This window comes from Penicillium hispanicum, assembly GCF_028827665.1.
Source record: "Penicillium hispanicum strain IBT 35686 chromosome Unknown utg000004l_segment0_segment0, whole genome shotgun sequence".
In the NCBI taxonomy this organism is placed as follows: Eukaryota; Fungi; Ascomycota; class Eurotiomycetes; order Eurotiales; family Aspergillaceae; genus Penicillium; species Penicillium hispanicum.
Window position 1 is genome coordinate 62,934 of NW_026623196.1, and position 19,608 is coordinate 82,541.

The following is a 19,608-nucleotide window of genomic DNA, read 5'->3' on the forward strand; positions in this document are numbered from 1 at the left end:
TTGAGAATAGGTGTCAAGCATCTCTGCCTGATGGCCCTGTTGCAAAATCCCTTGAGGAACCTGTAGATGATGGTAGAACATTGCACAACCATCACCATACTTGCAATTTGCAACTCACTCAAAAAAAGAGAAAGGGGGAGGGGCGCTCCGTAATTTCTGAAGTTATGTTTCCCTATTCCACCGCACTACTCTGCCCTGGTAGCCGTGGAGATGAGAGTGAGGCGACGTGAGTCAGACGCCAAATCCCCCCGCAACGGGGGACGTGCACGGCGATTGGCTCACTTAGTCACTTGGTCACTTTGTCCCTGATTACTTCCTCTTCGTACTCCAAGCTCGGACTGCATTCGCTCTCCGATTGATCGACACCATGACGACCCGTTATCGCGTTGAATGTAGGCCAGAATCCTTCGCCTGGTGCGACCCGCGCTAATCCCGGCCCTGCTGTAGATGCCCTCAAGGTGCGCGAGTCCCTCCAATGACAACCTGGGAACGCTCTCATGCTGACTCCGCTGGGGTAGACCCATCGCCGGGATCAATTGGTACGCATCCTCTCTATCTGCTGTTACCTTCTCTCTGACTGAACTTCTAGATTGAATGGATCAAGGTAGGCCCCCAGCCCCGCGTCGCATCAAAGGATGCCGCTCAACACATCCTCTCTCGCTCGCTCGCTCTAGGGCCTGCTCGCAGTCCCCTTTGTGTTACATTCGCAGCCCACGGCCATCTACCAGGAACATAGTGCGGGACTGCAGACGGTCGCCGCCGACACCTACCAGCGCTATGCGGAGATTATGCGCGATGTCGAGAATCTGATTGTCGATCACAGTAAGTCCCGATGCTCGAAACGACGAGGACAGCAGCATGTTTTTAGCAATGATCGTTGATGGTAACCCTTCCCCTCCCCCCCTGCACAGTCCAGCATCACGAACGCAAGGCCCCCGGCAAATCCAAGCTCCAACTACTAGTGCCTTCAGTCGGCACCTTCTTCACACAGCTGCATCTGGAAGATGCGTTCAAGTACCAGGACCAGCGACGCTTCATCAGTCGGCGGCGCTTTGTGGCGCCCTCCTTCAACGATATCCGGCTGATCCTGAACTCCGCCCAATTGCTGGGCCTCGTGCGCTCCAGCGAGGTCCAACTCGTGACCTTCGACGGAGACGTCACCCTCTACGACGACGGGGCCTGTTTGACGGCGGACAACCCAGTTATCGGGCGGATCCTGCGCCTGCTCCGGCAGGGGCGCAAGGTCGGCATCGTGACGGCAGCCGGGTACGAAGATGCGCCCAAGTACTACGGCCGGCTCCAGGGCCTGCTGGACGCGGTGCATGCCTCGGCCGACCTGACCCCGGCCCAGAAACAGGGTATCGTGGTTATGGGCGGCGAGAGCAACTTCCTCTTCCGGTTCGACCAGACCTCGCCGGACCGACTTGCCTACGTGCCGCGCGCGGAGTGGTTGCTCGATGACATGCGGGCCTGGCGTGACGACGACATCAAGCAGCTGCTCGACCTGGCCGAGTCGGCGCTGCGTGCGTGCGCCGCGAACCTCAACCTGCCCGCCGCGGTGCTGCGCAAGGACCGCGCCGTGGGCGTCTATCCCGTGAACGGCGTGCGCATCAACCGCGAACAATTGGAGGAGACGGTTCTCGTCGTCCAGAACACGGTCGAAAGATCCGCCGTCGGCGCGCGGCTCCCCTTCTGCGCCTTCAATGGTAAACAGCCCTCCCTGCCATCACCGCGCCGTGTCCGGTCTAACCCCGGTTTGCTTCTACAGGTGGGAATGACGTGTTTGTCGATATTGGTGACAAGTCGTGGGGAGTGCGAGCGTGCCAGCAGTACTTTGGCGGCATCGATCCCTCCAAGACGCTACACATTGGCGATCAATTCTTATCGGCCGGCGCGAACGACTTCAAGGTAAGCATTCCGCACTCCGCTTGTGCATGGTCACCCCCCTCTCACACCGGCCTTCGCTCAGGCCCGTCTGGCATCTACCACGGCTTGGATCGCCAGTCCCGCGGAGACGGTGGATCTGCTGGATGAGCTTGAATCTGCGGTGAATCCATAAGTAGTCGGGACCGGATACATTCACAGAAAGCATGTTAGCGCCAGCGTGTTATTGACCCGCGAGCATTCTCAGTCAACGAATATTTTCAAGTTGATCATAATAAGTTGGTTACCATTGTCAGCCCGCACTCACATTTTCGGCCTTATCATTTATGTTTATGCTACATCATAAATCCACAACTCTTGGTCAATACAGTTCACGAAGAGGATTGTTTGATCATGCGTGTTATTGGCTTGGCACTATCTCGTAGATCGAGTGGCGATGCTAGCTAGGCGTTGAAGCCATCGTGTGCGAAATCAAGACGAAAGAAGACAAGGGATAGAAGATAGGGCCATAACTCCCGAGCCTAGAGCGTCGCCCAGATCCGTCTCGATCTGGACGGGGGTGGCATAACATCATACAAACGTAAAAGCGGGGGTCCATCGTTTTCGCTCGGGGTTGACGATTTCCAGCGACGGGCGTCACTGGGGATGACAGGCTAGATCCTTGAGCGATGTGTCCGGTTTATAGGGAGCTTTCTGTGGCCGCCAATATCAGAGGTGGTTGAAAGGAGGGTGTACAGCGCCGAGAGGGAATCCTTCAAGGGGAGTTGGGGACGGACGGAATGGAATGCACCGTAGCGGGATCTGGAAAGAAGAGAGGCGAGAATTGTTAACACCCAGAGCCAAAGAAAGGCCGATAAGCACCAGAATCAGAACGTAGCGTTAGGTCGATGCGTCGATCCAGTGAGCAGGGAGAACGCGCGAAAATCCAAATGCGATCAAAGCGGCCAGGGGTTGCCGGCAGTTTACGTACTCTCATAGCAAGACCAGGTCTCATTGGCACGGGATGCGGTACGCCCGGAGAGAACGTTGACGACATCTTGCAGTTCCAGCCAGAATTCAGACTTCGGGCGACGGCGGGTCCAGTCGGTCTCTGTGGCTTCCAATCCAGTGTCACCACCCATCGGCGAGAACAGGACTTGCGAGCCCTTCACACCAATCACGGCGGCTGTCAGGGGGTCAGCAGCGATTTCGTCCCGGCTCTTGCCCGCATAGCCTTCGATATGCTGCATGCACCGGATGGCCATGCGCAGGGCGCGAACGCGATCCATGGGCGACGGCTTGCCGCCCTGCTGGAAGTGACCGGGCACGGCAGCGCGCGACTCGAAGCGTCCCTTGGCTTCCTCCTTGATCATGTCAGCAACTACCTGGGTTGTGTAAGTGCTTGACGCGCATTCGTTGCGCAGAATGATCTTGCCGGCACGGTTAGCACCCTTGTCCCGAATGAAGTTGTCGCGGAGGAAATCAATGTCGCGGGAAAGCATCTTGATGTCAATGCCCTCCTCGGGGATGTACACGGCCACAGCCCCGACGGCCAAACCTGCGGTAGTCGCGATGTAACCCGACTTGCCTCCCTGCGTCTCAATCACGAAGACACGACGACGAGAAGAGGATGCTGACTGGCGAATGGCATCGCAAAAGTCAATTAGTGTGTTCAGGCAGGTATCGCTGCCAAGGGAGTACTCGGTGCCAGGAACGTTATTGGAGATCGTCGCCGGCAGGACGGTCATGGGGATCTTGAATGCATCATACTTCTCTCGGGCCTGGCGGAGCTGGCTCACAGCGGTGAAAGCCTCAAACCCACCGACTACGAAGAGGGCATCAAACTTGTAAAGGTCAAAGCACTTGGCGGTGCTTTCCATGTCTTCGGATGGCAGGCTGCGGTTGGTTCCGATATCTGAACCGCCCTCGTTGACCCAGCTGTCGGATTCAATCCAGCGGACCTCTCGCACAGAGCTGACGGGCTTGTCGGCGTGGTGACGGCAAAGACCGGGGAAACCATTGTGGATGGCCAGAGGGGTGTGGCCACGGCTTAGGCAGTAGGCGACGGCAGCCCGGGTGGCTTGGTTCATGCCACCGGCAGGGGCACCGACGTGAATTATGGCAATGCGCATGCGCTGTGGATCATAAGTATCTGAGGTTCCTGGTGGGAGGAGGGGCTTGTGTTCCAGTCCTACCTTTCCCTCGGGGAGAGCCAACCTCGGGTGCTCTGGGGTAGCAGTGTTGAGATACGCGTGGTAGTATTCCTTGAACTCGGCATCGCGGAGGGTCATGGCGGCATCGAACTCCTTGGCGTGGATCTTGGAGGTGACATCCTTGGTGGCCTGGACTGCTTCCATCAGAGGGGTCCGCATAATCTTGTTCTCGCGGATGGTGATGACGGGCGAAGGGGACTGGGGAGTCATTTCCAGCACGGCCCGAACGGCCTCGACACCCTGCAAGGTCGAGAGCCAGCGATCATAGGCACAGGCCGCTCCACCTCGCTGGGTGTGGCCCAGTACAGTGGTTCGAGTATCCAGACCGAGTCGCTGGGTCAGAATATCCTTGATTGTTGAGCTAGAAATCTTGTTTAGATGGCGGTCCTGTGCACCCTCGGCAACGATGACGATCGTGCGGCGCTTTCCCCGCTCCTTGCGGTTCTATTTCTCAATTGGTGAGGAGGGCGAGGTCTTTTCAGGGGTCTGTGGGTACACAAACCTTGGTAATGATAGAGCACATATCATCCTCCCAGCCGTCCTTGGGAGGCATTTCGGGAATGAACAGCCAGTCGGCACCAGTGCTGATTGCCGACATCAGGGCAAGCCATCCGCAATGGCGGCCCATTACCTCAATGACAAAGCCACGCTGGTGGGAGAAGGCTGTGTCGAACACATCGTCGACGGCGTCGCAGATCCGGGTGAGGGAGGAGTAGCAGCCAATGGTAGCGTCGGTACCGGACATGTCGTTGTCAATGGAGCCGACCAGACCGACAATGTTCAGGTCCTTGTAGGGTTCGATCTGTTCCTGGGTCAACTCGCCGGCCGCGATAAGGTCCGACAGCAGAGAGGGCCATTCCGCGCGGAAGACGTCGGCACCAGTCAAGCTGCCATCACCACCGCAGACCACCAGAGCGTCAATGCCTCGGAGAACCATGTTCTTGGCTGCGCGCATCCGTCCAGCACGCTCTCGGAAAGCCATACTCCGGGCAGAGCCGATCAGTGTACCACCTCGGGACAACCAGCCGCGGACATCCTCCCAATGCACCTGGCGAATCAAATTTCCGCCGTTGACCAGGCCCTCGTAACCTTCGAAGACGGCGTAGGCCTCGCAGTCGCAGTGGATGGCCATACGAACGACGGCGCGCACCGCGCCGTTCATGCCGGGGGCATCACCACCGGAGGTGAGTACGCCGATGCGGCGTTTCTTGGCCGGCTCCACGGGGATTTTAGGGGGCTCCATGTTGGAATCGAAAGGGTCGACCGGAGGAAGGTCGAGCGCAAAACCAACTGAAGAAGAGGTGAGAGTGATGAAGTCGAATTGGGTTGGAAAAATTGCCGTGACGCCGTGAAGTTAATTAAAGGCACGGAGTGGAGGGGTTGAGCGCAAATCCGGTGAGACAAAGCAGAAGTGGGGAGTGTCGTCACAGATGCGGATGATATCAATGATTGCAAACCGGGACGGATGGGCAGCGCACGATGGGAGAGAACGGGAGAAGAGCAGGAGAGGAATGATGAAACGAGGCGAGGCAGACTAAAAGCATATCCCACCGATATTTGGCCTGGTTTGACCACCATGCAGCACTCAGTCAACCACCTCGCGATGCGCCGACAATTGAAACCCGCGTTGGATTGATGTCACCGCCTGCGCCCAATCCGGTTTAGGGCGGGGAGCATGTCAAGTGTCACGTGATATCACTGAGTGGGTTATTAATCACGTGAAGCTCCCGATTTAGACTAAGGGCTTACAGTTAGGGCTGGGTGTACATGTGATCACTGCTGTCCTTGTGGGGAAGTCAACTCGGATTAGACAAATGCCAATACACAATTCCCAATTCTTTATTTTTCATTCTGAAATCTTATTCAGCTCTACAGACTCCTCTCCACTTTCAACGAGTCGTGTAGCCACCGTTCGCAAAGATCGTCTGCCCGGTGATCCAAGTACCGTCGGTACACAGGAACCGAATCAGCGGCGCAATGTCCTGGACCATGGTCAATCGGTTACCCATGCCGTTGCTCTTATGAAACTCGACCGCCTCGGGCGACTCCTGTGGGTAAAAGAATGCTATGTTCCGTCAGTCATTCGAATCTGGGCAGCTTCGACCCGCTGCAAGCACTTACGCGTATCCATCGGACCGGGAGCCACGTTGTTCACGCTCACGCGCCGCGCCTGCAGCTCCTTGCACACTCCTCGCGTGAAGTGCTCGACGGGTGCCTTCGATCCCGCGTAGGAGGTATAGAAGCCGGTGAAGGCGCCCAGCAGGGCGGTCACAATCGTGATGATCTTGCCGTCGTCGGAGACATGTTTGGCGGCCTCCTTGAGAATGAAGAATGCGGCCTTGGAGTTGATCCTACGCCAACGATCAGAGTCAGTCTTATATCGCGCCTGCTACCGGGACAAGCATAGAAACGTACGCAAACATGGAATCGTACTCCTCTTCGGAGATCTCGGTGATGGGTTTCTTCAATACTTTGCCCACCGTGTTGACGACAATGTCGATCTTTCCAAAATCATTGAGGACGGATGTGAACAGGTGGTCGACCGCGCTGGCGCTCGTCAAGTCTCCCTGATAGAAGGCAACTTTCGAACCGGGGTACTTTTGCTTCAGCTCGGCCTCCAGCTCGGTGGCACTAGTCTTGCTGCTCGCCGAGTTATAGTGGAGAGCCAGGTGCGCTCCGACCGCAGCGAGCTCGCGCGCCGATGCGGCGCCCAAGTTCTTGACGCCGCCGGTGATCAACGCAACTTTGCCGTTCAGTGCCATCGTGGCAAGTCAAATCTGTGGGCCAGTGGGAACAATTGAGTGTTTTTCAGGTAGGAGCAAGACGTCCAGTATAGTTGGCAACAATGGAACAGGTCGGCGGGGACAGATAAGCCCTCTTTATACCCCCGGCGAGCTGGGGTTCATGTCGTGTCGCATCAGCTGCACCGGGACTGAGATCATGGTTGAGTGAACGAGCCGACGATTGGGATGATTCGCCGTCCCAAAATCCAGCAGCCCGCGGTGGATGGTACTCGCAGATGAGCCATCACCGAGGCGGATCTCGGCGCCAGCTGAACCTCACCACCTTAAGAGGTCAGCCACCAATCGCATCGACACTTTTGTCGCCGGTCGAGTTCGCGCGTTCCCCGCTATGCAGCCAAGGCGGGTCGATAGCGTCATAGAACTCCGTCGAGGAATGCCGATGGACCCAATATCTCCCAACCCGATTAGCTGTGACATTTCCATCGTGCGCACTGTACTTACGCTTCTACTGTAGTATCTTCCCCTTCGAGTATGTCCTATGCTCATCGCAGCCGGGGGGACACCTTATTGGTCTAGCCGTCTTATCACCGTGTTGCGAACGGGAGCTTGGAAATGACTGGTGCAGCGCACCACACAATATTGACAGACCTATAGATCGAATATATCGGGAAATGCATCCCAGGTTCACCCTAGGGTCTTTGACAGGCGGCTAACGATCGAAATTCTCGTGTTGACTCGCTACGGGTTCTTGTCACGAACAAACTCTCTCGATTTGCGGCCCAGACAGTATGAGAATGCAACTCGCCGATCGAGAACTGACCAATCGAATTCGAATTCCCGGGCCATGAATCACTCCACCGTAATGGTCGCAGAACCGTTGCTTTCGTAGCCCTCCGTGGCCACAATCAGATAGTTGAAGGTTCCCATCTCCAGGCCAAGATCCGCCCAGGCTTGGAAGTGGTTGCCAGTCGTCACAGTACCACCTACGCGCTTCTCCCGGCGAATCGACCAGTATTGATTGAATGTCGCCGTGCCTTCCACCGAGGCCTGGTCCACCCGCTCGTTCAAGTAGATCTCGTAGGTGCCGCCATCGCTGGTCACTGTGCCTTTGTAGGTGCCGCCAGTGGAAGGGTTGTACGTGCCGAAGGATTCGACGATATAGAACTCTACGAGCGGGTCGGTCGTCCAGCCGTAGACGGACAAATAGCTGTTTCCTGTGTCAGGAATAGAATGTATCAGCCTGTCTCTCCGAGGATTGGGCGTGGGAGCGAAGAAATTCACCATCGGGCTCAAAGGTACCGGAGTACGTGACAGCCCTACAGGAGAAGATGAGAGGCATCGTGAGCCGCAGTGTTCATCGTCGTTGAACCGTAGCGCTTACCGGTCACTACCAGGATTCCAGCCCTTTCCAGCGACAAAGTTGCCCACGTCGCCGGTCCAAGTGACACTATATTCACCCCTATCGCCATTGGTGTAAGAGACATCGGCAGTGCCGTCCGTCCAGAAGGAATAATAGTAGCCATTGCTGGTTCCAGTCGAGCTTGAGGTCAACGAGCGTTTTTGGGGTTCTTCAGTGGAGCAAAAAGCCCTAGTCGTGAGGGACAGAAGCACAACGAGCGAAGTGAAAGAGACCATGGTGATGGATGGAGGCCAATGGCAGGGCTTCTGAAACATCTCATGGGAGCTCTAGGGTCTTATTTATATCAGAGGCTGCCATCCCTGGAAGTGCTGCAAGTCCGTTGCAGATTGATGGCCACTTAGTCTACCTTCTGCAGTGATGCCAGTAATGAATCCCACCTGGGCACTCTATATTAAGCCAGCTGCGTGAGCTCTGGTATCTAATGGACACATACGGACCTATCAAACATAAAGTACTTCCGGGAGATGAGCCAAGTGGCAAGCTATCCACCTTTCTGTGACAATAGTGGAATTGCTACGATAATAGCGAGGTTCCACCGGCTTAGCACACCCAGGATAAGAACTCGCCCGCTGCGTGTATCAATTGACGATTCGGTTGAGAAGTCAAGGATGAAACCCGCTGTCGATTCATGTTGACATGCTGCTCCACTCTTTAGCAGGTCGCCCCTCCCTGATCTGGGATCCGCCAGAAGGCGACAAAGATTAGCAGGTTATAATCACCGGTGGTATTGATAATTTACGCATCACTCCGTAGTAGACCTACAGAAGGAGGCGACATTAAAAATGCAAAAAATGGACTCGCGGGGAATCGAACCCCGGACCACCCCCATGCTAAGGGGGTATTATACCACTAAACCACAAGCCCAGTGGAAGTGAGTGGTAATTTATTCTTTACCTCCATGAGCCAGAAGAAATGGGCTGTATCACTTGGTAACTAGGCACGAGTCCCAGTATTTATAGTCTATCCTCGTGTCTGAGAATTTCTGGTTGGAACTGATTCAATTTCCATAATGAAATGTCCTTTGGAAGAGTGTTTCTCGAGGAGTTAGAGCCGATAAATATATATATCACTATAGACGACGTCGTTGAACAGTGGACTGCCTAGGTGACACTGTGGAAGATATTGCGAGATATATCGTGAGATAGTAGTCCTGCGCAGAACAGGTGCATGGATTGCAAAGCGAAGATAAGCATATATTGTTCACACACATATATACACATAGGTCAGAATACCTACTTCAACAGAGATCTAGATATTGTCATCCAATGCAGCCGCAGCTCCAGGGCCTACAGTAGATCCAGCGATGTGTTGTTGGACCCTGAATCCTCCAGTGGAGAAGCCGCTTGCGATCGGGATCACAGACTGGACCAGCCCCGATCGTGGAGTAGTGTCGCCCATCGAATCAGGGTCAGAATCAACGATAGCTCAGTCCGAGATCCAGTGCTCACTTCCCCGAGGATAATGAATTCTCATGATCCAGATATCTAGGCAACTCCATAAACCAGGCAATGTCGTGCACTCGAGTTGCCGCATTGGGATTTAAACTCTTGCTCCGCCACATCGCTTGGCGTCAGGCCTCTCTGTGCCTGTGGCAGTCTCTATTTCATCCTGCACTCCCTGACCTCGAGTTCCCCCAACATCACAATATCACCGTCGGGCGTGTTCCTCGCGGGCGTCCCAGTGGACTCCTCGTCACAGAGAGTCCTGTATAGAGTATAAGCTGCCGCAATGGCGCCCCGAGATGTGCTGGCGCGCATCTCGAAGCTCTTGCTTCTGTCCTATATCATCGACTGGGTCTTTATCGTGTACGTGCACGCGCATTCGCACGCCACGCGCAATCTCGTGGTCGATACGATCTCATGCTAACTCTCGACTCAGCGGAGTCGCGTTGATCGGATATGGATTTTCGAAACAGACGCCAAACCATCACCCGTTCTCCCTGGACGACGCCAGTATCTCCTTCCCCTACACCGAGACCGAGACCGTCTCCACCGCAACGCTCGTGCTCGCCGCCCTCTTCGCGCCCGCCGTGATCATCCTCGCGGGCGCACTGCTGCTCGTCCCGGGCACCGCGGCGGCAGGCGGCCCGAAGCCCTCCAAGTCGCAAATCTTGCGCCGTCGCGTATGGGAGTGGAACGCGGGCTGGATGGGGCTGGCCGTGGCCGTCGCCGGGGTGTGGATGTCCACCGAAGGCCTGAAGACCTTGATTGGAAAGCCGCGCCCCGACCTGCTGGCGCGGTGCAATCCGGACCTGAAGCACGTCGCGGCGCACGCCGTGGGCGGGCTCGGCGAGCGCTTGCAAGGCGCCTCGACCCTGGTGTCATGGACCATCTGCCGGGACCAGTCGTCCCGGGTGCGCGTGGATGGCTTCTCGAGCTTCCCCAGCGGCCATTCATCCTGTAGGTGGTCTTGAAACAACCGTGATGGCACCCCAGGCGCGTCCCGTGACTAACGCTGCGCTGTGTAGTTTCCTTTGCCGGACTCGGCTACTTGACTCTGTGGCTATGCGCCAAATTCTCTATCGGGTTCCCCCATCTACCCTATTTCCCCGTTGAAGGCGACACTCACACCGACGACCGGTCCTCCGTTCGGCGTCGCGGTGCGGCGCCGCCCGTGCTGGGGATGATCCTCGCCTTCGTACCCACGGCCACCGCGTGCTTCATCGCGGCCTCGCGCTGGTTCAACTTCCGCCACCATGGATTCGACATCCTGTTTGGCGCCGCCATGGGCATCCTCTTTGCTTGGATCGGGTTTCGCATGTACCACCTCCCCATCCAGCGCGGCGCGGGCTGGGCGTGGGGGCCACGAGCTCGCCATCGCGCCTTTATTCGGGGCATTGGGTTCCCCAGCTCGCTCGGCACGGATAGTTGGACGTACGAACGAGGTGCCTTCGCCGAGACCAACGGCAATCAGATGCGTATGCGAGAGCAGCCACCCCCTACACCTCCGGTGGCCGACGTATAGAGCACGCTTTTGTTCAGCGAGGGCGTCCATTGATTTCCACAGGAGTCTTCTTCACGGGCTCTCGGTGAGCCCGAAGACCCGGGATGTGGGTACATACAGTAATTCTATCTAGTTCTGTCTACACATAAACACCAAATCGATAGTCGCGCAGAGCCAAGCATACCTCGTCTTGGCTTGATTATAAAGCGGTAGTAAACTCCGGCTGATAAATCCACCACTCGCGCAGCGGGTTTAGCTCGGAGATTACATTATTAAGCTGTGCAGTACAACTTAAAGGTTAGAACTATAAATGAGACCATGCTCTTCCGTAACGACGACATCCAAGTAACCAGTCTTTTCTGCAACAAAACACTCCTTCTACTCTACAGCATGGCTTCATTTCTCGTGACTGGCGCCTCGCGCGGCCTGGGACTCGCCCTGGTCGCCCGCCTCGCCAGCTTGCCCGCCACCGAAGTAGGCACTATCTTCGCAACCGCCCGCCAGGACAACTCGCCGCAATTGAGGGAGATTGTCAGTGCCTCGGCAGGGCGCGTGGAGCTGGTCAAGCTGGACGTCACCGACAAGGCGAGTGTCCACGAGGCGGCCAGCGTGGTGCAGCAGAAGTTGCAGGGCAAGGGCCTCGACTACCTGATCAACAATGCCGGCGTGATGGATTGGACGGCGACCGGGCTGGAGGGAACGTGAGTATCGGGTGATGTTCGTTGAAGACGGGTCATTCTGACGTGAGCACAGGGACGATCTCACCAACATCCTCGACCTGAATGTTGTGGCGGTCCACCAAACGACGCAAGCATTCCTGCCGCTGCTGCGCAAAGGAGAGAAGAAAGTGGTGATCAACATGTAAGAGGACTCGACTGAGAATGTACCAGCAACGTGCACTCACAATCCACTCAATGCACAGTTCAACGACCCTGGGCTCCATCGCCCGCGCAAAAGTCTACGAGATAATGCTATGCCCGGCGTACAAAGTCTCCAAGGCGGCATTGAACATGCTGACCGTGCAATACGCCCAGCAGTATGCAGCAGAGGGACTCTCCTTCCTAGCCATTTCGCCCGGGGTGAGCTTCATCGAATACTCCCGAGTCCCCATTCCGCTTGCTGACTTTGACACAGTGGCTGCGCACCGATCTGGGTAGTGAGAACGCTGATCTCCCCGTCGAGACCGGGGCTGAGAAGGTGGTGGATATCATCCAGAGGACCGGCCCTGAGCAGAATGGCAAGTTTGTCAATATCCGTGTTCCTGGATGGGAGAATGCGCCCGGCATTAATCAGTATGACGGCGAGGAAATCCCCTGGTGAGAGGCGACAGCCGAAGAGAAGCCCCCCTTGGATAGGCGAGTGACCATGAGATGCATTAATATACCTGGGCGTGCATCCGGATGCAAGACTGGATTCCTTCCGAAAAGAGGATTGTATTCTGGCCAAAAAGTTGAACTTAGGTACAACATATGCGAAATATATGCAAATGGATGTAACCTCCGATTCCCAGTAATCCATTAACTGTCTTGGGTGTTAGTCAACATCACCCTGTCGGCTCCAAAATACCCATGAACCAAGAAACCACTTACGCATCGCACGAGTGGCTGCCCTCTTGCGCCGGGTCCTTGCAGCCGCTCTTGCATAGCTTAGGGTGACCAACAATGCCCGGGTTTTTACAGTGGAACAGAACGTTCTTAATATCCTCATTCTCCAGATCGGTTCCCTTCAGGACATCCTTCAGATCCGCCGCGGTGAAGCCTATTTTGTTAGCTGGGGGTGTGGTTGTAGAAAGTGGACAGGCTTACCCTTGTCCTTGATCAACACATCAGAGCAGTAGTCAAAGCTGGGAGTGCAAGACTTGTCTGCGAGGCCGGTCGAAACGAGGGTGAAGACAGCGAGAATAACCGACGAGAACTTCATCTTGGACGTGCCTTGGATATGAGATAGATAGGGAAGATAGAAGAGTGCAGAAGGAGTGTCTCGGATGTGGAAACCAGAGCAGAGAAGAGATTATATCTGTCCTGGGGCCAACCAGGGCAGGAAAAACAACTCTCGTGCATTCCTATGGTCGCTTGAAAAGCGTGGTCCCGCATGTTGCTGGTGGAATGCACGTTGGAATGTCATGACGACATGAGGAATGCTAAAGCGATTTCCACAGAGACAGTCTTGATCTTGAGACGAGCATGGTGACTTGATCCAGTGTGTCCAGCCATCAGGCTATTGACTTAATTGGTAGGCTGATGCCCTTACATGCCTACATGTAAGAACCCGGTGGTCATACTCTGGACCATGCGATTCCCCGGATAGCCATGCGCTATTTTAATCCATGCCATTGGATGCCTCGCGAGTTGAACTGCCTTGGCTGCTCGACTGGGAGTCACTGGGATTCTCGTGGCCAGCTCAATGGGACACCACTCACATCGAATAGTATTGATGGATATCGTGATTGGCGCCGAGGATTCCCAACCAGGCAGTTCGATCCGGTTGATAAGCGACACGATAAGCCCCGCCAGATCGAAACAGCCAAAACATCGTGAAGCCGGACCGGCTCGACTTCTTTTTTCACCCTCAATGTCTTAGACGCTGCCATTGGCGTGACGGCAGTTCTATTCTGGCTCTCGAGATCTGCCCTCATGGCATCCGAGAGGGACCTTGGCAAGTTCCCCGCGCCGGGTGTAGTCAGCCTGGACCAGGACTGGCAGCAGAGACTAACAGCAGATAGTCGCAAGACTCGTCGTGGCCGATCCAGGTCTGCCGCGGCCAAATCCAACCGAGTCGTACTGGCAGCATATTCCGCACGCTCTTGCAAACACCCAGTCTCCAGATCTGCCAAGTGACCGGGACTACGCGATCATTGGCTCTGGCATAACCGGGCTGGCTGTAGCGAAGACGCTTCTGGAGCGGCATCCATCAGCCACCGTCACTGTGTTGGAAGCTCGCACGCTCTGCTCCGGTGCAACGGGGCGCAATGGCGGGCAGATGGCCGCCAACGCCGGGGAAGAGTATGGCCATCTGGCGGCGGTGCATGGCCCCGAGATGGCCGGAAAGATCGTCTCGTTTACCTTCCGCAATCTCGAGAAGATGCAGGCGCTGATCGAGGAGTATGACGCCGTCGAGACGAGCGAGTTGCAGCGGCTGAACAAACTGCGGGTCTTCCTGACCGACGACAAGTTCCGTGACTTCAAGCAGAGTATAGCACAACTGGAATCGGACCATCCGGCACTGAAGGGGCTATACACTATCCTTGATAAGGAAACCGTGCTCAAGGCAAGTGCTCCTCACCAGTTGATGGCGAAAGGACCCATTTCTGAACCGAACAGGACTATGGCATCCACGGAGCAGCGGGAGGCTCGATCCTCCCTGCTGGCACCGTCTGGCCATATCGCCTGGTCACGAAAGTGTTTACAAAACTGATGGAGAAGTACCCCAACCGATTGACCATCGAGACGGCCACGCCCGTGGAATCGGTGGCGCACGACCCCAGCTTCGCAACGCCAATCAGCTCTGTGTTCCCCTACACGATCCGAACTTCTCGCGGCCCACTGCGAGCGGGTAAAGTGGTCTATTGCACCAACGGGTATAGCGGACATCTGCTGCCCAAACTGCGAGGACGCATCCACCCCTTCAAAGGCACGATGACAGTCCAAGATCCCGGGGACGCAGTGTCCAACCAAGGCACGTCTGTATCGTGGGGATTTCACTATCCGGTCACTTATGATCCCAAGACGGGGCGGACGAGCCATGGCCTGTACTATCTAGGCCAAAGTGCCAACAGCGGATATTTCTACTTCGGCGGCGAGAACGCCACCGCCGACGACACTATCTCGGCCGACGACAGCTTCGTGGGAAAGTATTCAGTCACGCATCTTCAATCGGTGCTTCCCGAGTTCTTCGGTAAGAGTTGCACCCCGCCATGGCGGCTGGTGAGTTCCTGGAGTGGCATCATGGGCTTCTCGTCCGATGGTCTCCCCGTAGTTGGGCGGCTGCCATCAGCGTTGACGGGACGGAGTGGCCAGGGGGAATGGATAGCCGCTGCTTTCAACGGCTACGGCATGGCCAATTGCTTGATGAGCGGCGAGGCGCTCGGGTTGATGCTGCTTGGAGAGAGCGTCAGCGATTGGCTTCCAGACGCCTATGGCCTGAACGAGAAGAGACTGCGAGACCTTCTTACAGCGCCAGAAGCCATCAAGGCCCTGACTCCGAAGTTGTAACCTGGATGTCTTCAGCTGAAAGCAAGCATAGGAACGGTAGCTAGTGGAACTGGTTGCACGCCCGACGCTCACGTTCGCGCCCTACTGCAGAATTGAGAATTGAATGATCTGCGTCCAGATTCAGTTTGATGCAAAGATATCAACAAGGGGTATCAGCCTCCCAGCGCCTATTCCATGCTGGACGTGGAAAAAGTTTTAGATGTGCCCCACCCGCGGCATTCCTGCTCACTCCCGCCGAGAGGATTTTTTATCCCCAACGTCCCAATGCCAGAGAGAACATCAACGGAGCAAAAAATGGACTCGCGGGGAATCGAACCCCGGACCACCCCCATGCTAAGGGGGTATTATACCACTAAACCACAAGCCCATTGGTGTGGGTCGAGGAGCCGAGGATGTTTCAAGCCGGCGGTGGGTAAATGGTTCGGCCCGACTGCTTTCGGGCCGTGTTGGATGATTAATTGGAGGCCTCGGTCACAACAAATTCCATCATGGACGGATGTTCATTGGCTTCACTGGCAGAGGGTGACGGGGACTTCCATGTATGCGTCTCTGCGTGCTGCGAGCGCTGCTCCTGTGCCCCACGTCCAATGCCGTCAATGCTGCGGACCATGTAGGTCGAAAGAGAGAGCTCGTGGCGAGAAAGGGTGACTTTCATCTTCTTGTGCTTCTCAGGATCAGATGAAGATAGCAGCAATTCGCCCAGGTGCGGGTATGCTGCAATCCACGCTCGGCTCGTTGGGCCTTCGGATTCGGAATCGGGTTTCATTGCTGGCAACTCCTGGGAAGATATACGGGAAACAACGTCGAGAAGCAGGAGGTGAATGATAGCAGCAGTGACCTCATCCCGCAGGCCGAGGCGGCCCGGTGATTTGAGGTCCGAGAAGGCAGGGAAGTTGAATGAAACCTCGAAGTTGGTGCCAAAGGGTGGCGATGAAAGGCTGGTTCGGACCGTAATGGCAAAAAAGCCGCCGGGGGTGAGGAGATTTCCACGAAATACGGACTCGATTGGCGTGAGAGATTTTATAACAAGAGCTTCTAGCGTAGGAGTAGAGGGGGCGAACTGGAGCGCCCGGCTCGAAAAGGCAGTTGAAGTAGACGCCGGGGCGTCCAAGCCGGAAGATCGTAGAACGCCGCCAATTTCATTCAGGAATGATTCCAACCAGCGTACTTGTGACAAGTGCTGGAGATAAGCAAGGGCAGGGCGCAGAAGGTGGTATTCTGGACTTGCTCGCCTCTTGGGGGTTAAAGGTGGCGGAACCTGCGTACGTCGTCGGAGGTTCTGGCGATGAGCGAAAGCGAGCAAAATGCGGATAGAGTGCGCGAAACCCTCTGCAAGTAGACCGTCTGGCCCCGAGGTATCTTGTTCAAGATGGACGTGGTCATCATCGGCATCGATGAGGTCCAGCAAAATATCAATATCATCGGATGCAGGGATCTGAATGAGATTCTGACGCGTTGTCACGCCGCAACTGGCCATGGCCCTGGCCTCTCGGACCAGTTCATGAAACAATTCTTCCTCAAAAACGGAGTCACGCGCTTGTAAGATGCGATGCTCAACTGACTCTGCATCACCAGACGCAGATTCGGTCGGCCTGGTGCTGCTCGAGGTTAGGGAGCCTTGTCTCACACGAACCCGGACATAGCGCACGCCCGCAGGGACCAGCCCCTTGTCCAGTATCAGACTCCCATTGTCAGCACGCCGCAAAGAGGCCAGACCGCGATCGCGGAAAACGGGAGTAGCTGTGGCATGAGGTTAGGAAGCTGCCATCTTCTGACCCGAGGCTTGCATGAGTCCGCTTACCTTCCAGAAATCCATACTGCACACCCAGCGCTTGCCTCTCCCGTGGAAGCCTGCAGATCTTCCATCCCTTGTCCTTGACGGCCAACACCTCACTCCAGTATCGAGTTTCCGACGCAATCTCCCCCTCTAGCCTGGAGGCGGCGCTCAGTAGCTTGTTTGAAGCCGCATTGAAGTTCTGGGCCTTCCATCCTCTCGACACGGTTGAAATGTCCTTTGTAGCTGATTCTGGCCTTGGAGGTGGGTGGATGACTTCGGAGTTGAGCGAGCCAAGAGGCGCGACTTGTTTCAAGAAAGCGGACATGGAGGTTTCGGCCTGGCGGGGAGCATGCTTCGACAGCACCAGGGAGATGAAATCAAGGGCAAACATGGTTTCCATGTGGGACTGCCTGTGGTCTGCGATGTTAGCTGCCATATCCCACCCTGAAACCCCCATGGGTCGACTGACATTGCGAACTGGGTGATGTCAGCGCGCCGCTTGTACAGCTGCTCGAGGTGCTCGGTCGAGTCGACATCTGCCGAGTCTTGGTCGCCCTCTGGCGATTGCGGCGCACCAGCGCGTGCTTCTTCCTCAGCAATTTTGGCCCGGAGAACCTCTTCATTGACATCTCGGAAGGAACCCCACTGGCTGTTGATCTGGGCGATCTCAACGGGGAGGGTATCCGGACGCTCCTGCGGCTCGATGACCGGGCGTAGCGGAAGTGTAAAGGAGTCTGCCATGGCAGTCGGTGAGTGCAAACCACCCAGCAGCACTCGAAGGCGACAATGGAGAGGATTGAGGGTGATAGGGAGGTCGGCCAAGAGTGGATATGGAGCTGGCCATTGGAGTGAATGAGCTCCGCCGGGGAAGCTGCCGTCACGTGAACGGTGATGTTGTCGCGACGAGGAATTCCACCAAATAAGAGTATGAGAAGGATGTTGATGTGAATTGATGATTGTGTGAATGACAGACCTGTGCATGGCTTTATCGAACTAGTTTTGTCTCTTTGGGCTAAGCGCCAAAATGTGCTCTCATATAACCTCCGCCTCCCTCTTGGTAGAGACGAAGCAAAATTGTAGTAGTATAATGGCATATCGAAGGAATTGAATGCTGAGATAATAGCAGTCGAGGAGAGAAACCTCTCATAACCCACAGTCCGAGCCAAAATGCCAAGTCATGCAGTACCGTATATAATTTAGCGACAGGAACTGTCAACATGAACACGTCGGTAATACTCATTTACGGATACTTGGGCATTTCTCGGAAGTTCTAATCGAGTGAGAAGCGAATTTATCATTTGTCTTCCAAGGCACTGGCATTAGCGAAATAGTAAACCCTCCCATTGCATACGGAGCGATGAGACTTAAGCGCCATCTATTAACGCGCTCTATCTCGTATTGTCGCTCCGAAAAGTCACTCGAATTGCTCCCAAACGGACAAGGCACACCGGAAATCTTGCGTGCAAAGAACGATACTCCCTGACCAGCGGCGGGGAAATACACCACTGCTTGGAAGCTCGCGAAGGTGTTATTCTCGAAAATGATAGTGCCGTCGTATGGCTTAACGTAGATCATGCCTTCGGCCATCTCACGGCATTTGAGCCTCAGTAGATATTCAACAGGCGGATATTGCTCTGTCTTCAACTTCTTGCGCCTCGTCATGGGCGCAGACGCCGGATTTCTCTTCGCACCTAGCTGAAAGTACTCCTCGGCCAGAACACCATCTTCCTCATCAAATTCCTCCTCCAAATAACTGTTCCAGTCGGATTCACCGTGGCGATCAGCTTGAGCGCAGTATTCATCCAAAGCGAACTGATCCGAACAAATAATCGTAACTCCTTTAAGGACTCCGAAATCAAAGCCGGCTTGGAAAACACCGGGTGTATCGGTTCGGTGGATGTCAAGACTGAGATCAACTGCCATGCCTGGCCATCCACGCTCCCACTCATCTTCCTCGTCCTGTAAGCACCTTGCCTCCTCGATGGGGTGGTGGTTGGCTGCTTCTTCCACGGCTGCTTCATCCCAGCCCATGAAAATGACCTGAGTCTTCGGTCCGAGGGATCTCATATGGTGTAGATCCGTGATCTTGCTGGCAGCTCTAATCATCTGCCCCGAACGATATTGACTGTGTCGATCAAAGGGTATGCCAACGATGGTGGAAGTTTTCGTACGATCAGGCTGACCAGCAGACAAGAAATACTTTGCATGACCTAGTCGGGTTCAGAAGAGAGCTGCTCGGGGGTACATTGGCTGATCCATTCTGCATGCATCTGATCTTGCAGTTCAATAATATGCTCAGGGACCTGATCGCACTTCCCAGCCTGGAGGGCAGCCTTCATTAGCAAAGTTCCATTGCCAGAGAACTCGCGTTCCTCAAAGTGCACCCCATAGTGTTTCAACTGAGAACGGACGAAGTGCCGGTTATCTCTTAATGCCT

The 19,608-nt window shown here is 55.4% G+C and overlaps 9 protein-coding genes across 9 annotated transcripts; 4 read left to right on the forward strand and 5 right to left on the reverse strand.

Moving 5' to 3' along the window:
* Positions 1-367: 367 nt before the first annotated feature.
* isn1 (IMP 5'-nucleotidase ISN1) lies at positions 368-2,059 on the forward strand (the record flags this gene model as incomplete). Its single annotated transcript, XM_056942989.1, has 5 exons — positions 368-392; positions 688-822; positions 912-1,706; positions 1,769-1,908; positions 1,970-2,059. The coding sequence occupies 5 exons, from the start codon at positions 368-370 to the stop codon at positions 2,057-2,059; spliced, it is 1,185 nt and encodes a 394-aa protein (XP_056799872.1).
* A 787-nt stretch (positions 2,060-2,846) lies between these two features.
* N7459_003806 (ATP-dependent 6-phosphofructokinase) lies at positions 2,847-5,319 on the reverse strand (the record flags this gene model as incomplete). The annotated part of the gene is made up of 2 exons (XM_056942990.1): positions 2,847-4,520; positions 4,579-5,319. 2 exons carry the CDS (start codon positions 5,317-5,319, stop codon positions 2,847-2,849), a joined length of 2,415 nt encoding a protein of 804 aa, XP_056799873.1.
* Positions 5,320-5,965: 646 nt separating this feature from the next.
* On the reverse strand, positions 5,966-6,838 carry N7459_003807 (uncharacterized protein; the record flags this gene model as incomplete). Its single annotated transcript, XM_056942991.1, has 3 exons — positions 5,966-6,141; positions 6,198-6,427; positions 6,492-6,838. 3 exons carry the CDS (start codon positions 6,836-6,838, stop codon positions 5,966-5,968), a joined length of 753 nt encoding a protein of 250 aa, XP_056799874.1.
* An 831-nt stretch (positions 6,839-7,669) lies between these two features.
* N7459_003808 (glycoside hydrolase family 11 protein) lies at positions 7,670-8,455 on the reverse strand (the record flags this gene model as incomplete). Its single annotated transcript, XM_056942992.1, has 2 exons — positions 7,670-8,027; positions 8,202-8,455. The coding sequence occupies 2 exons, from the start codon at positions 8,453-8,455 to the stop codon at positions 7,670-7,672; spliced, it is 612 nt and encodes a 203-aa protein (XP_056799875.1).
* Positions 8,456-9,968: 1,513 nt separating this feature from the next.
* On the forward strand, positions 9,969-11,204 carry N7459_003809 (phosphatase PAP2 family protein; the record flags this gene model as incomplete). The annotated part of the gene is made up of 3 exons (XM_056942993.1): positions 9,969-10,045; positions 10,119-10,639; positions 10,708-11,204. 3 exons carry the CDS (start codon positions 9,969-9,971, stop codon positions 11,202-11,204), a joined length of 1,095 nt encoding a protein of 364 aa, XP_056799876.1.
* A 369-nt stretch (positions 11,205-11,573) lies between these two features.
* N7459_003810 (SDR family oxidoreductase) lies at positions 11,574-12,503 on the forward strand (the record flags this gene model as incomplete). The annotated part of the gene is made up of 4 exons (XM_056942994.1): positions 11,574-11,884; positions 11,937-12,044; positions 12,106-12,262; positions 12,318-12,503. The coding sequence occupies 4 exons, from the start codon at positions 11,574-11,576 to the stop codon at positions 12,501-12,503; spliced, it is 762 nt and encodes a 253-aa protein (XP_056799877.1).
* A 265-nt stretch (positions 12,504-12,768) lies between these two features.
* N7459_003811 (uncharacterized protein) lies at positions 12,769-13,103 on the reverse strand (the record flags this gene model as incomplete). Its single annotated transcript, XM_056942995.1, has 2 exons — positions 12,769-12,941; positions 12,989-13,103. 2 exons carry the CDS (start codon positions 13,101-13,103, stop codon positions 12,769-12,771), a joined length of 288 nt encoding a protein of 95 aa, XP_056799878.1.
* A 713-nt stretch (positions 13,104-13,816) lies between these two features.
* N7459_003812 (NAD(P)/FAD-dependent oxidoreductase) lies at positions 13,817-15,394 on the forward strand (the record flags this gene model as incomplete). Its single annotated transcript, XM_056942996.1, has 3 exons — positions 13,817-13,842; positions 13,913-14,441; positions 14,504-15,394. 3 exons carry the CDS (start codon positions 13,817-13,819, stop codon positions 15,392-15,394), a joined length of 1,446 nt encoding a protein of 481 aa, XP_056799879.1.
* Positions 15,395-15,848: 454 nt separating this feature from the next.
* N7459_003813 (mediator of RNA polymerase II transcription subunit 17) lies at positions 15,849-19,277 on the reverse strand (the record flags this gene model as incomplete). The annotated part of the gene is made up of 4 exons (XM_056942997.1): positions 15,849-17,134; positions 17,196-17,581; positions 17,641-17,870; positions 18,618-19,277. The coding sequence occupies 4 exons, from the start codon at positions 19,275-19,277 to the stop codon at positions 15,849-15,851; spliced, it is 2,562 nt and encodes an 853-aa protein (XP_056799880.1).
* Between the last annotated feature and the right edge of the window lie 331 nt (positions 19,278-19,608).